Source organism: Saimiri boliviensis, chromosome 21 (genome assembly GCF_048565385.1).
Source record: "Saimiri boliviensis isolate mSaiBol1 chromosome 21, mSaiBol1.pri, whole genome shotgun sequence".
NCBI lineage: Eukaryota > Metazoa > Chordata > Mammalia > Primates > Cebidae > Saimiri > Saimiri boliviensis.
Window position 1 is genome coordinate 5,646,439 of NC_133469.1, and position 14,780 is coordinate 5,661,218.

The following is a 14,780-nucleotide window of genomic DNA, read 5'->3' on the forward strand; positions in this document are numbered from 1 at the left end:
AGAAGTTCCAGGCTGGATGCAGCCCTCTCAGGCTTTTAGGGGATTATTCTTGCGCTTTTGCCAGTCTTTTCATTTCACTAACAGCCCTCGCACCAAGGTTGTCCGTTCGCTATTACTTCTTGAATTACAGCCTCCATATTTGCCTACCCTGAAGTCATACTATTACTCTTAGCTTCATTACTTAACAGGACAGTTTCTTTGAGTAGAAAAGAACCATTGCCTTTTATAATTAGTCATTTACATTTCCTTTCCTTGGGGAAGTATTATTGAATTCTAAGAACTGGTTGGGGGCATGGAAGTGATAGGAATATTGGAGAAAGTGACTAAATTATCTTGGAACTTGTCAGAGAAAAGGCCAGAAAAGCAGTGGCATTGTGGCTCATTTAGAGAAAGGTCAGGAAATGAGCAGGCCCATGACTTGGGGCTGGAGTGGACTGTCTGGGGGCAGGTGTCGTCTTTCAGGTATGGCTGGTGTGAGTTGACCATTGTCATTAACACCAGGGAGGTGACAGGGTAGTTGAGGGAAGCCATAGCCTGCACACCAAGCTGGGAAGATGTGCGGCTTCTTACAGGGCCTGCTCACAGAGGGGTTGGCCAAAGGGAGTTGAGGGTGGCTCAGGAGTCTATGCCATGGGCTCCGGCAGCTGGAACTTGCAATGTACTAGGTCCCGGAGATGTCATTATCTGAAAGAATAACAAATGAAGGACCAGTCTGATGCCCAGGAAGGTGGCAGAGAAAAAGTACACTCCAGCTGAGCTCTGATTTGGCATTTGTTGTATACATCCAGAAGAGAGTCTTCACCCAGACAGCACAGTGGAACGCCTGGCGGAGGCCTGGGGGGAGAATGGGTATTCGGAGCACCGAGTCTGTTTAGATGTGCCAGATGCACACCTGCCCCAGGTGCCGGGTCAGCTGTGCTTCTGTGGGGAAGAATCTTAGATATGTGCTTTTGGAGCCCCGGTCGATAAAATTGAGGACTCCTACCAAGATTTTAGAAAGGTTTATTAAACAGCTAAGAATGTGTTAGTTACCGGGCTGTGACGGAAGGTTCATTAAGAATGAATCATTGAGCAGCAAGCAATTTAAAAATGAAAATTAAAAGATGCAATTTACAGTAGCATTGAAACACCGTAAGAATCCATGTTGTTGCCTGAATGAAGAGCTGATGCCTCTTAATGACTCAGTAGTACTCCGTTGCGTGAATATGTCACAGTTTATCCGTCCTGTTGGTGGTAGCCAAGGCTGTTTCCAGTCTTGGGCTGCTGTGAATAACGTTTTCGTGAACATTCACATCCACATCTTCTTCTAGATGTCCGTTAGGTTCGGGCTGTTGCGTGTCAGAATGCGATTTCTCTAACACTGCATTCCCCCCATGCTCTTCATTTATTCTGGTTCTGATAGCAGTCCCTTGTCAAGATAGATATTTTGAGAGTATTTTCTCCTGTGGCTTATCAGTTCATTTCATTAACAATGTCTTCTATGAGCCAGCAGCTTCAACTTTGATAAAATCGAATTTATCGTTGTTTTCTTTTGTGGTAACGGTTTTCCATGTCCCGCCTACCTCCACAATGCCAAGCTCCACCTATGTTGTGATTGATCATTTTAGTGTTTAGTTTTAGGTCTGTGACCTAGCTTGACTTAATTTCTGTATATGGCGTAAGGAAGATGTTAGGGTTCCATTTTTTCCTCTTTAGATACCCTAGTGAGCACAGCTCCATTTGTTGAAAACACTTTTGTCCTATTTCACTTTTACTGAAAATTAGATTCCATAAGTGTACCTCTGTTTCTGGACACAGTGTTCTGTCCAGTGATGTACGAATGATCTTAATCCAGTTCACACTGTCTTAGTTACTGCAGATTTTCATGGAGTTGAGTAAGGTCAGTCCTCTTTGTTCCTTTTAAACATTATCTTAAGTGTTTTTGGTCCTTGGCATTTTCATATAAAGTTTGTTATTTGCCATTCGCTACCAAAAAAAAGCCGCCTGAGATTTTGAATGAGAATATGTGGAACTTGTATGTCAGTTTCCATCACATTGACAGTAATAACAAATATCGAGTTGTCTTATCCGTGAGCATAATATATTTCATAACTTATTTAGATAGACTTTAATTTATCCTCACAGATACTTGGAAGTTTTTGGCCTAGGGTTTTGCTCGTATGTTGTTGATTTTTATTTCTGATTTTTTTTTTTTCCTGATGCTATTTAAATGGCATAGCTTTGCTGATATTTTTTGTTTTTGGATTTTTTTTACTACGGGTTTGTACAAGTACGGCTGATTTTTGTGAAGCGACGGTTTTCCAGGTACTGCTGCTGCATAGCAAATGGTTCCCAACCCGCTGCCTGGGAGCAGCCATGCTTTTGTGCTCTCGGGTTCTGTGGGTCAGGATCACCATCAGGGCATGGCATGGACGGCTTATTTGTGCACTGTGATGTTTGGAATCTCAGGTGGGGGCTGGAAGCATCTAGACTCCCTTTCATTTCAGAGCCCGGTGCCCTGGGCCTGCATGACTCTAAGGGCAGGACCTTGGATTGGATTCCTCAGTCCTGGCCTCTCCGTGCACTCATTGTCCTTGTAGGATGGTGGCCTTGGGATTGTCAGACCTCTTACTGGGTGGTTCCCGGCTTCCATTGATATTCTGCTAGCAAACAAGGTGGAAGCTGCATTTTTCATGACTGCGCCTCAGAAGTCATACCCCCGTACTCTCGCTTGAAACGATCACAAGCCTGTTCTGATTGAAAGAGGGAGACATTGGTCTCCATGTCTTGATGCTGGGGTGGCATGGTCACCTCATGAGAAAATGTGGCCACTTGTGGAAAATGCCCTACTTGTTTCTAGCGATCTTGGTAGAGTCATTTATTACTGCTAGGAGCTTGTTAGTAGATGCCTTAGGATTTTCTGTACACAGCGATTTCAGCAGCAAGTAAAGAGACTCTTCTTTCTTTGCAGGACAAGTGGTTTTTGTAGGCATACCTTGGAGATCCTGCATGTTTGATTCGAAACCACCACAGTCAAACAGCTGTCATAATAAAACCAGCCACTCAAGTCTTTTGCTTTCTTGATGCATGTAAAAATTATATTGTAGTTTATTACATGTACAATAGCATTGTATCTAAAAAGTGTATATACCTTAATTTCAAAAAAATACTTTTTTGCTAAAATATGCGAATGATCATCTGAGCCTTCAGCAAGTTGTAATCTTTTTCCCACTGGAGGGTCTCGTCTCTTCTGGATGGCTGTGGACTGATCAGGGTGGTGATTGCCGAAGTTGGGATAGCTGTGACAATTTTTTTTTTTTTTGAGACGGAGTGTAGCTCTTGTTACCCAGGCTGGAGTGCAATGGCACGATCTCGGCTCACCGCAACCTCCACCTCCTGGGTTCAGGCAATTCTCCTGCCTCAGCCTCCTGAGTAGCTGGGATTACAGGCACATGCCACCATGCCCAGCTAATTTTTTGTATTTTTAGTAGAGACGGTGTTTCACCATGTTGACCAGGATGGTCTCGATCTCTTGACCTCGTGATCCACCCGCCTCGGCCTCCCAAAGTGCTGGGATTACAGGCTTGAGCCACTGCGCCCGGCGACAATTTGTTAAATGAAGACAACAATTTGAAGTTTGCCACGTGAGTGGAGCCACCTTTTCATGAAAGATCTCTCTGTAGCATGCAGTGCTATTTGACGGCGTTTTATCCACGGCAGGACTACTTTCAGAACTCAAGTCAGTCCTCTCAAGCTCTGCCTTTGTTTTATCAACTAGGCTTACGGAGTGTTAAAAACCTTTGTTGTCATTTCAACAATGTTTAGGACATCTTTATCAGGAACAGCTTCCATCTCAAACCACTTTCTTGGAGTCCAGCCATTCTGGGGGGAAAAAAAAAAAGCAAACGCGTTTTCCCTCATTCATAAGAAGCACCTTCTCAACCATTCAAATTGTACTGCGAGATTGCAGTAATCGAAGCCCATTTTCAGACTATTTCTAATTCTGTTCTCTTTCTTTTTCTACCACATCTGCAGTTACTTCTTCCGTGGAAGTATTGGATCCCTCAACATCATCCATGAGTGTTACAATCAGTTTCTAACTCCTGCTAATGTTGGTATTTAGACCTTTTCCTGAGATTTACAGATACTCTTAATGGCATCTAGAAGAGCAGATCCTTTCCACAAGGTTTTCAACAAACTTTGCCCAATTCATCAGAGGAAGCACTGTCTATGACAGCTGTAGTCTTATCAAGTACATTTCTCAAATAATGACTTGGAAGTTGAAATTACTCCTTGGTCCATGGTCAGCACAGTGAATATTGCATCCGCAGGCATGAACACAACTTTCATCTTCCTGCACGTCTCCATCAATGCTCTTGGGGGACCAGGTGCACTGTCCATGAGCAGGAATATTTTGAACAAAATCTTTCTTTCTGAGCAGTAGGTCTCAACAGTCAGCTTAAAATATTTGGTAAACCCTGCTGTAAATGAATGTGCTGTCATCCAGGCTTTGTTTTTCCATTTACAGAGCACAGGGAGAGTACTGTACCCTTTAGTACATGGTCCTTAAGGGTCCTAGGAGTTTCAGAATGGTAAATGAGCATTGGCTTCGACTTAAAGTCATCAGCTGCTTTAGCTGCCAACAAGAGTCAGCCTGTCCTTTGAAGCTTTCAAGTGAGGCATTGACCCCCTCGTCTCTAGCTATGAAAGTTGTAGATGGCGTCTTCTTCCAGTAGAAGGCTCTTTCATTTACATGGAAAATCTATTGTTTAGAGTGGCCGCCTTCATCAGTTATCTTGGCTAGATCTCTGCTGGAGAACTTGTTACTGGCTCTCCCATCAGTACTTGCTGCTTTACCTTGGACTTTTATGCTGTGGAGACAGCTTATTTCCTTAAATTTTACGAAGCGACCTGTTAGCTTCCACTTTTTCTTCTGTAACTTCCTCACTTCTCTCAGCCTTCATAGAACTAAGGAAATTCAGGGTCTTGCTCTGGATTAGGCTTTGGCTTAGGAGAAAGCTGTAGCTATTTTCATCTTCTCTCCAGACCACTGAAACTTCATGCATGTCAACAAGAAGGCTGTTTTGCCTTCTTAACATTCGTGTGTTCATTGAAGTAACACTTTTAATTTCCTTCAAGAACTTTTCCATTGGATTCACAACCTGGCTCTTTGGCAAAAAAAAAAAAAAAAAAAAAAAAAAAAGGCCTACCTTTTGGCTTATCTCAAGCTTTTTGCATGCCTTCCTCAGCAAGCGTAATCTTTCTGGCTTCTGATTTAAAGTGAGATACGTGTGACTCTTTCTTTACTTGAACACTTTACTTAACCCATTGTAGGGATTTTACTTGGCCTAATATCAATATTGTTGTCTCTCAGGAAATAGGAAGGCCTGAGGAGAGGGAGAGAGATGGGGAACTGCTGGTCAGCGGGGCATCTGGAACGCACACAGGACATGTGCTGATTAAGTTTGCTGTCTTACATGGTGTGGATTGTGGTGCCCCAAACGATTATGATAGTAACAACAAAGGTGATTGATTACCAATACCCATAAAAAGTTGTAAGGATAATGAAAAAGCTTTAGATATTGTGAGAGTTACCAAAATGTGACATGGAGGCACAAAATAGATGTTCGTTTGTTTTTGAGTCAGGGTCTCTGCTGCCCAGGCTGGAGGGCAGTGGCGTGATCTCAGCTCACTGCAACCGCTGCCTTCCAGGCACAAGCGATTCTCTGACCTCAGCCTCCTGCATAGCTGGAACTACAGGCACTTGCCACCACACCTGGCTGATTTTTGAATTTTTAGTAGAGATGGGGTTTCACTGTGTTTCCCAGGTTGGTCTTAAACTCCTGGGCTCAAGGGATCTGCCCACCTTCACCTCTCAAAGTGCTGGGATTACAGGTGCACACCACTGTGCCCAGCCATGAAACGTATGTTTTATTTAAAATGTACTCTTGTAGATAGCTTACTCTTGGAGTTTGCTTTCTTATCCTTTTAGTGTATGTTTAGACTGTGGAGACACTCACCTCGTCTCTCCAGCCTCATTATTTATATGGTTAGGGTTTAGGTTGCCATCTCCCTGTTTGTTTTCTATTTGTTTCATTGTTTCTTATTTGTTCTTTTTTTCCCCAGCCTTCTTTGAATGAATTGAGTTTTTAAAAAAATTATTGGCATTTGTTTTCTTTAGAGCAGTTTTAGCTTTACAGAAAAATTGAGCAGGAAGTTAGAGAGGTCCCCTGAGCTCCTCAATGTCCTCCTTCAGCCCCGGCTACCCTGTGATTTGCATCTCACTTCAGTGACTTGAGTGTGGCATTTGGGTTACAGTTGAGGAGCCAGTGTTGGTGCATTATTAACTAAAGTCCATAGTGTACACCAGAGTTGGCTTTTTGTGCTGTTTGTGCTGTGGGTTTTGAAAGGTGTGCAGTGACACGACTCCTCAAGAAAGTGTTGCACAGTGTCGTTCCCCTGCCCGTAACATGCCTGCGCCCCACCTTGTCCCTCTCCACCCACCCTCTGGGCTTTTTACTATTGCCGTCGTTTTGCCTTTGCCAGAATGTGACTTAGTTGAAAACCTGCAGTGCGGAGCCTTTTCAACCCGGCTGCTTCCACCACAGTTGCTTATCTTCCCAGTGGCTTCCCAGCTGTCTCCCTCTCTCCCCGTCTCCACGCTGGTGTTGGTGGCAGCTCTGCTCCTCGCATTGTGCTTCCAGAAGTGACCCTGGATGGCCTCCTTGTGCTGGTGTGCCACTCTACTCTGCTGGTTGGCCTGTGTCTGAAGTCAGGTGACAGCTATGTTTCAAGTGGATTACAGAGGCACTGGTTACTGTGGCCTGACTAGGTTGGGAGCCGTTAGCCTTAAACCACTGTTTCATGGGGGCAGGTTGGGTTTGCACTTTGTGTGATGGTTCTTTTAGGCACAGTAACTCACTTAACATCCCCTGTGCCCTTGCGATGGAGCCTTTCCTCTCTCCATTTCACAGATGGGAAAGCAGAAGAGCAGAGAAATGAATCTGGCAGGTAGGAAAGCAGGGAGTTAAAGGCTCCGTAGAATTTACACAGCTGTGCTCTGAGGGCACTTTCTGGGAGTGCAGCAGAGCCCTGTCCCCGGCCCTTCCCTTCCCTCCTCTTTGCAGGAACTGTAGTGAAGACATCAGGGGATCCGTTTGACCAGCACCTCTAAGCTTGGAGGGACAGCACATGTGATAGATGGCCCAATCGAGATTCAGAACAGGTTCAGCTGCCTGCAGGGCCAGTGGGAACCAGTCAAATGAATGAGCTAACAGGGAGAGATGGCAAGCCCTACCTACGTTCAGGTGCATGAGCCCACCGGTTAGGTCAGCAGAAGGCAGTATGGACAGTTGGGGCTGATTTGTTTTCTGTGGGAATCGCCTGTGGTCACTTTTCCCGGATGACGGCCTCAGGAATGATAGCCCTGCATCCTCCTTGGGCTCATTCCATTGTTTCTACGTCACCTTTCCCTTTCCGTGATGCAAATCTCCTACCTGCGGTGGCTCCATTTCCATTTCATTAACTGCATTTGAGAGCACTACCTGGGTCTCATGCTGACTCCCACATGGCCCGCCAGCCTCAGAATGGTCTCTTCCCGCCTCAGCCGCAGCTTCCTGGCTGCCCTCCAGCTGCCCTGGCCTCCCTTTCATTTCTGGGATGTGACATGCTCCCTTGGGTGACTGGGGCTCTACCGCCTGGTGCCTGAACCCTCTCTCTCATCTCTGCTCAGGCCTCACATACTCCAACTGGTCTTCGGGGCCCAGCCCTGGTTCTGTGCTGTGACGGTATGGCCACCTAGGTGCTCATTAGCAGTAAATGTGCACTTGCCTGACGTGTGAGGAACATTGGCTGGGCTGTCAGACTGTCATCCCTGTGGACAGAAGGCTCTGTCTGCCTGTCCACTTTCCCCCCTGTCTGTGTTGGGGACCCCAAGGCCACCCCACATAGCCACACTCATGGCTGTGACTTCTCACAGTGCAGGGATGCAGAGGAGACATCAGGGGGTGAAGTGAGCTTCCAAGCTCTCTCCTGGCACAGTCACACAGGACACACTTCATCCACCCTGCACGGGGCTGGGATGACCTGTGTGAAACGTTATCTGTTGGGGAAGCACATGAGCGACTCAGCACTGAGGATGTTCCTGGGGACTTGGCTTGCAGGCTCTCTCTCTGGCATGTGCCCAGATGTAGCCTCCCAGGAGGAGAGCAGGTGCCCAGGGTGAACCGCACCGCAGAGTGTCGGCCTGCTGAGTCATCCAGATTAGCCAAGGAATCGTGGGAACTCTCCCAAAACCCACATTCTCAGCAGCACCTGGGAGCCGGCCTTGCAAGCAGGACTCTCCAGGGATGGACGGCATTTGAGGCCTGCCTGTTTGACTCCGTCTTGCAGCACCGAGACTCAGTACTTGATTTTCTGGCACGCAGGAGACTTTCAGTGTTTGTGGAACAGATAGAAGAACTAGTAGTCTGATGTGGGTCTGCCTTCCGCTGGGCTGGTGCGTTAATTGCATGAATGTATTAATGGCTGAAAGTGGAGTGCAGCTGTGACAGGAGACTTCCTAGCTCTGTCCTCCACATGACCAGAGCCCAGCAAGCTTCTGTGTTCAGGGCTGGCAGCCAGGGACCCCCAAGTGGACGTGGAAGACAGTCTTTTAGGAGTCTAGGGAGGCCGGGCACGGTGGCTCATGTCTGTGATCCCAGCACTTTGGGAGGCCGAGGTGGGTGGATCATGAGGTCAGGAGATTAAGACCATCCTGGCCAACATGGTGAAACCCCCGTCTCTACTAAAATACAAAAAATTAGGCGGGCATGGTGGTGTGCGCCTGTAGTCCCAGCTACTCCGGAGGCTGAGGCAGGGAATTGCTTGAATCCAGGAGGCGGAGATTGCAGTGAGCCCAGATTGTGCCACTGCACTCTAGCCTGGGCTACAGAGCAAGACTCCATCTGAAAAAAAAAAAAAAAAAAAAAAAAAGAGTCGAGGGAAATGGAAGTTTCTCAGGCAATTTCCTTTTTTTGGAGCTGGAGTCTCACTCTGTAGCCCAGGCTGGAGAGTAGGTGGCGCACTCTGGGCTCACTGCAGCCTCCACCTCCCGGGCAGAGGACTTCCTGAGCTGTTGCAGAGGCAGGCCAAGGCCTGGGCATGGAAGGCACATTTGGTTTCAGCGAGGGGAAGACACGTTTATAGTGAGATTAGCCTGGGAAGAGGAGGCTGGACTTCATGGGGAGGCGGAGCCCTGGTCCAGGTGGAAGAGCCCTTTATCGGAGAGGCAGGAGGGAGTCTAACTTCTTCATGTGCTGGCAGGTTTGGCTGTGGGTACTTCCAGCTGAGCTGATAGGAATTTATAGTTCAACTCTTCTCTAAAATGCTCCCTGAGAAAATCTGATTCTACTTTTCTCCCAAAAAGTGCAGAAAGTGTTATTTGTTATCGGGAGAGTGTGATGTTGTAATGGCAACAGGTATAAGGCAAGCTGAGTGTATTTAAAAACGTATATTCACAGACTTTACGTTCTGTAAAACATTTCACAAAAGGCCATTGTTGTCTTCAGCCCTTCCTTTCCTTCCTCTGATGCACACATTTTGTAAATTATATCCTTTTTTAAAGACTTAAGGTCTCCAGCTGAAAGGATGCGCATGTTCACTTCTTACGAAGGGAATGACGCTCTTACTGATGACATTTTTGGAAGTGTACAGGATTCTTGCCGAGTCCCTGTTTTGCTGACCAGGCGTGTGCCAGTGTGTAAGGCGGGGTGCTGGGCTGGGGTATTCCGAGGGCAAATCTGCTTTCCAGGCCTTAAGTAGACGGAGCCTGTGGTCTGCCCAGGGTCCTTGGTGGAGCCTGTGGGCAGCAGTCCCCTAGGAAGGCTTGGGTAGTCAGTGCCCCCCGAGGACAGGCTGTTGCCAGGGCTGTGGGGTGTTCTCTCTCCTTTCCTCAGCCGCCTGGCTCTGGACTCCTTGGCCATGGTGTCTGCCTCCTTAAAGTACCCCGGAAGGCATTCTGGCTGCTGAGCAGGGCCCTCTGCAGCCTGGGCTCCCTCCCCAAGCCACGATGGCGCAGACAGACCCTCATGCCTTAACCTTGGTGCCTCGCCCTCTGGGGGTGGGGCCTGTCATCTGCCTTGCTGCCTTCAGAAGGCTGGTCTTCCCTGCCCCCAGCCCGAAGCCAGAACACCCAGGCCACAGCTGTCAGCCTTGGCAGGGCTTTCAAAATGCAGGCCTTTTCTCTTTCAAAATGCAGACCTTTTCTTCATTGGCTCTCAGGCGTCATTCTTATTGTTTGGATTTCTGAGAACCCATCTTCCCTACCTGGGTTTTGAACATATAAATAAATAAAACATTGGCAGATGGAGGCCAAAGAATACCTTTTATTTCTGCTAAATGAGAGCCTGAAATCCTGTCCTAGTGGGAGAGCCACACGAAGTGACTGACGGATGCCAGGACCCATCAGGCTCACCCATCCCGTCAGAGCCCCTGCAGCGCGCCGGGCCCTGCCCCACTGCCGTGGAGCCCCTGAGAACCTTGACCTCTCCGTGTTGTAGCCTCCTCCCTGTTTTGGAGCGAGCATTTCTGGGCATAGAGCAAGTACAGGAGAGGCACCAACTGCTCCCTCCGCATGGAAGCGGAGCCCAGGTCTGTCTGTTATTCACGTAACCGTCAGGGGTGTGGCCTCCCTTGGAGTGGAAGAGTTAGCAGTCCCTCTGGGCAGACCCAGTGGGCTGGTTGGACTGTGCTCCCCACGGCTCTGGAATTCGCTGGAATAGTACATTCATTAAATAATCTTCAGGCCTCTCTGTATTGGAGGCTGCCACACTCCTCTCTGGTTTATTTCTCACCCTTAATTCTGTGCAGCTATATTGTTCAGCCGGGCTCATTGGAATTCCTCCACGAGGTTAAATGACATGACATAAACATGCAGCACACAGTATGCCCTGCATTTTAACATAAATCTGCTTCTGTTAGCCAGTCCCCTGGGAGAAATTGAGTCTTAAAGGCTAACCATTGCAAGTTCAGGTCCAAAGATGATGGCAGTCACAGGAATTAATGTCCAGAGCCAGAATTCCTTACTCCTGTTAAAGTTCAAATACGTGAAAGCTCACCATTTGTCCTTAACTGCTGCTGCTGCTGCTCCGGGGCAGGTGCTTGGGTCTCACTGGCACCGGTGCAGCTCCTTCGGGGCCTAAAGGTCCTGCCCGTTAAATGCTGTATTTTGGACCACCAAATTCAGGAGGCCTCCAGGCTTATCCCTGCATCGGCCCACTATTTCTTGAAAAGACGTCAGCCCCAGGCCCCTGGAGCAGTCACTCCAGAGATCCTCTCCGCAGAGCTCCTCCTTCCCGCGGTCCAGGGTCATGGGAGGGCCTTGGCGTCATTCTATGTGAAGTTGGCAATGTGAGCTTTTCGCGGTTCTGCCCTCACGGAGATGTGACAGTTTGGAGTCCAGAGCCTGCCACTTGAAGTCCACCTGGGAGAAGTCCCCCAGCAAGCGGGCTGGTCTCACTTGGCTCATTTTCCGTTTCTGAGGAAGGAAAAATCCTCAGTGCCTTGTAGGCATGTTTTGTGTCTATGCCACAGTGGCTGCGGTGCCTGCTCTTGTTAGGAGATGTCATGCGTGCTCTGCGTGCTCTGCGTGCGTGTGTGCGTGCGTGCCTGTGTGTGAGAGAGAGAGAGAGGGAGGCAGGGAGGGAGGGAGGGATGGGGGGGAGAAACACAGAGAGAATGCTGGCTGCAAGCGTTCACATTTGCCTTTCCAGGCTTGGAAGTGCTGCTGGCTGGAAGGCAGTGGCTCAGCTGCACGTTTGTCTTACTTGGGCCACCTCCTAGGTTCCGGAGCTGGGGGTTCTGTGAGTGCTGTTTCCACGTTTGTCTGACCTGGTGAGCTGCGGCTGTCTGTGCCCGGCACCTCCTGTTTGGCTCAAGATCGTGTTACCTGTGCCTTCACTGAGGCCAGTGGCCTGCCTGGCTTCCCCTAGCTGAGGCTCTGGGGGCCATCCCAGGTGTCACTCCCTGAGGGCACAGCTGACCCAGGCAGTCGTCTCCAAGTGCCGGCCGGGCCAGAGGCCCTTTGTGCTCACTAAAGAGTTCAAAGCCTGGCTGGGAACCAACCCGCAGAAACCCCAGGCACAGCGTCGTCCTTTGGCTGCCTTCCAATTCTCCTTGCTTCTTACGTCTCAGTGAGTCTTAGGGGCTCCAGTAAAGAGCATCCTCTAAGCGTCCTGAATTGGTTTTTATTACGGCCACAACAAATCACCTTAGACTTAGTCCTCAAGGTGACACTGATTTCTCTTCTCACGTCTGGAGGTCAGAAGTCCGATGTGGGTCTGGCAGGCTGAAAGCAAGCTGTCAGCACCTCTGTGTTCCTGCTAGAGGCCCTGGCGGAGGATCTGCTCCTTGTCCTTTCCAGTTCCTTGGCTTGTAGCCCTTTCTCCATCATCAGAGTGAGCCATGGGGTTTGAGTCTTTCTCATAGGGCGTCACTCTGCCGACTCTCCTGCCTGCCCCGCCCACTTTTGAGGACTCTAGGATTACCTTGCGTTCACTGGCTAATCCAGAGTCATTTCCTGTTGCCATCCATGGATTAGCAACCTTAGTTCCACCTGCAACCCTGGTTCCCCTTGCCACGTGAGGCAGCACATCCACAGGTTCCAGGGATTGGAACTTGGGCATCTTTGATGCTGGTTCTTATTCTGCATTCTGCCCTCACTGCTGTTGGGTACGGATTATATCTGTTAACCACAAGTCTGGTTGATACCTTCCTTCTGAAAATGCTTCCTGAGCACTGGCTGAGGCCCAGAGGGCAGCCTCCGTGGGGAATGGCCTTCTCTTCCTGACGGGAGCTGCCTCTTCGTGCTCCTGCTATGGGATGGGGCAGTGTGACCAGTTCTCTCTGGCCGTGCCCGTGCAGTGTCCTGTGTGTGCTCTTTTGGGTGGCGACAGCAGGAATAATAGACCTGTCACTGCCCCAGTCCCTGCTGTGTCTTGAAATCTCTTCCACATTCCACTTACCTATTTCCTTGAAACTTGAGACAGTCCTAGAAGGCAGTGTTATTGCTCTCATTCATCGATAATGAAACTGAAGCCCAGAGAGGTTATGTTACTTGCTAAGGTCACACAGCTCCTGAGCCCTAGAGCTGGGGCTCCACTCCAGGGCTGTGTGATCTGAAACTGCCCAGGCCCCCTTCCCTTGATGCTATGCAGGCCTTCCTATCTTAGTGTCTGAACTTCACCTGAGTTCACCCAGCGGTCTCTCTGAGGGTAAAGTTACTCACCCACGCAGTGACTGTGTCATTAGCACTTAGATTGTGGCCATGACGATGGTGCCATCAGCACCAGGCACATTTGCCGTTTCCCACTGGTTCCTGGCAGGGCTGAGTGCCCGGGGTCCAGGTGGCCAGCAAGGTGGTGAGTTGCCGCAGGTGGTTCTAGTCAATGAGTTCTGCGCATGGATGCCTGTTTTCCAATTTAAATATAAGTGTCTTACATTTACAAATAGAAATATACCATTTGGTGTTTCCTGAGATGTGCGTGCTCATCACCTGACATCAGAAGACGCTGGGCTTTCCCTTCTCAAAATAGCACTCCACAGTGCTGCGAGTGGGCTGCGTGTGCATCCACCGATCTGTTTCTCAAGACAAAACCTCTGTGAATTCATCCTATTATAAAGCTGTTCACTTGATCCCACCTGCCTTTTTCCCTTTTGGAAAGTGTGTTTTTTTTTAAATATGCATATGATACGCATTATTATTTTTTCCTTAGGACAACTACACCTTTGCCCAACCCGGGATTCAAATGAAAGTGAAAATGTTAGAAGAACTCGTGAGCCGGATTGATGGTAAGCTAGCTTCCCACACAGCCCCTCTCTGTGGGTGGGGGGAGGTGGCTCCCAGCCCTTGGTGGGGCAGGGTGCCGTCCCCATCCGCCCTGGCCCGCTCAGGATCCCTCATGGGCATCCTTCTGAGGCAGCTGCTGCCGTGTGGGCTGCTCTCATTTCTTCTTATCAAGGCGATATCATCAGAATTCAGTCTGTTCGCTTGGCAGCCGAGCAGTGAGTGTGCACCCGAAGCAGGCAGCGCCCTGCCCCGAGTACGCCTGGTGATTGTCGTCGTCCGGGCGACAGGTGCCTGTTTATGGTGGTCCTTCGGCACTCTGTTCCCTTCCTCTGTGCACCGTTTTTCCGTCAGGGATGCTAGAATAATTTCTCCACGGAATCCAATTGATTACCAAGTCTGCAAATAACATCTCTAATATTACAGAAAAATTATAGTGTGGTTGCTTGGGCAATTTTAGATTATGTTTCCATGTTTAGGTGGGGGCTTTGAAATACTTTTTACCTTCATCTTTAGAATAATTCCCCCTGCGACGTGCTGACTGTCACCTTACAATAGCAGAGTTTAATTCCATGGAAGTTGAGAGATAATGCCTGCCCATTCCGGGAAGAGTCTCCTGATGGTTTGTTAAATTAATGAACAGAGCATTAACAAAGTGATGCCAAGCAGAACCAGGCACAGATTTGTGATACCAGCTGGTCCGTGACGAGGTCTGAAAAAGAGACATGATCTTTCACAAAGGGTCCCATGTGAGCTCGGCAGATTCTTTCACAAAACGTGGAGAGAAATTGCACTTTGTGAAAACTTAGCCCCGGCCACGTGCCTTGCAGTGCTCTGCCCGCTCAGCATGGCGGGTCACCATGCCTTTCCCCCTCACCGTGCCCTCAGCACAGAAGGCCATAACAGCGATCTTCTCGGGGAAGGCACTTGACCTGGAAAATTGCTGAGTGATGTTCTGAAATGGAGTCCTACGAATGAC

The 14,780-nt window shown here is 48.8% G+C and overlaps 1 protein-coding gene across 5 annotated transcripts in view; it reads left to right on the plus strand.

Moving 5' to 3' along the window:
* The window catches only part of TBC1D22A (TBC1 domain family member 22A), a 366,614-nt gene that overhangs the window by 209,612 nt on the left and 142,222 nt on the right, over window positions 1-14,780 (plus strand). For all 5 annotated transcript variants that reach the window (XM_074391214.1, XM_003932758.4, XM_074391215.1 and 2 more), the window contains one exon: window positions 13,731-13,806. In XM_074391214.1, coding sequence (XP_074247315.1) covers window positions 13,731-13,806 — 76 coding nt within the window. The remainder of the gene's footprint in view (window positions 1-13,730; window positions 13,807-14,780) is intronic.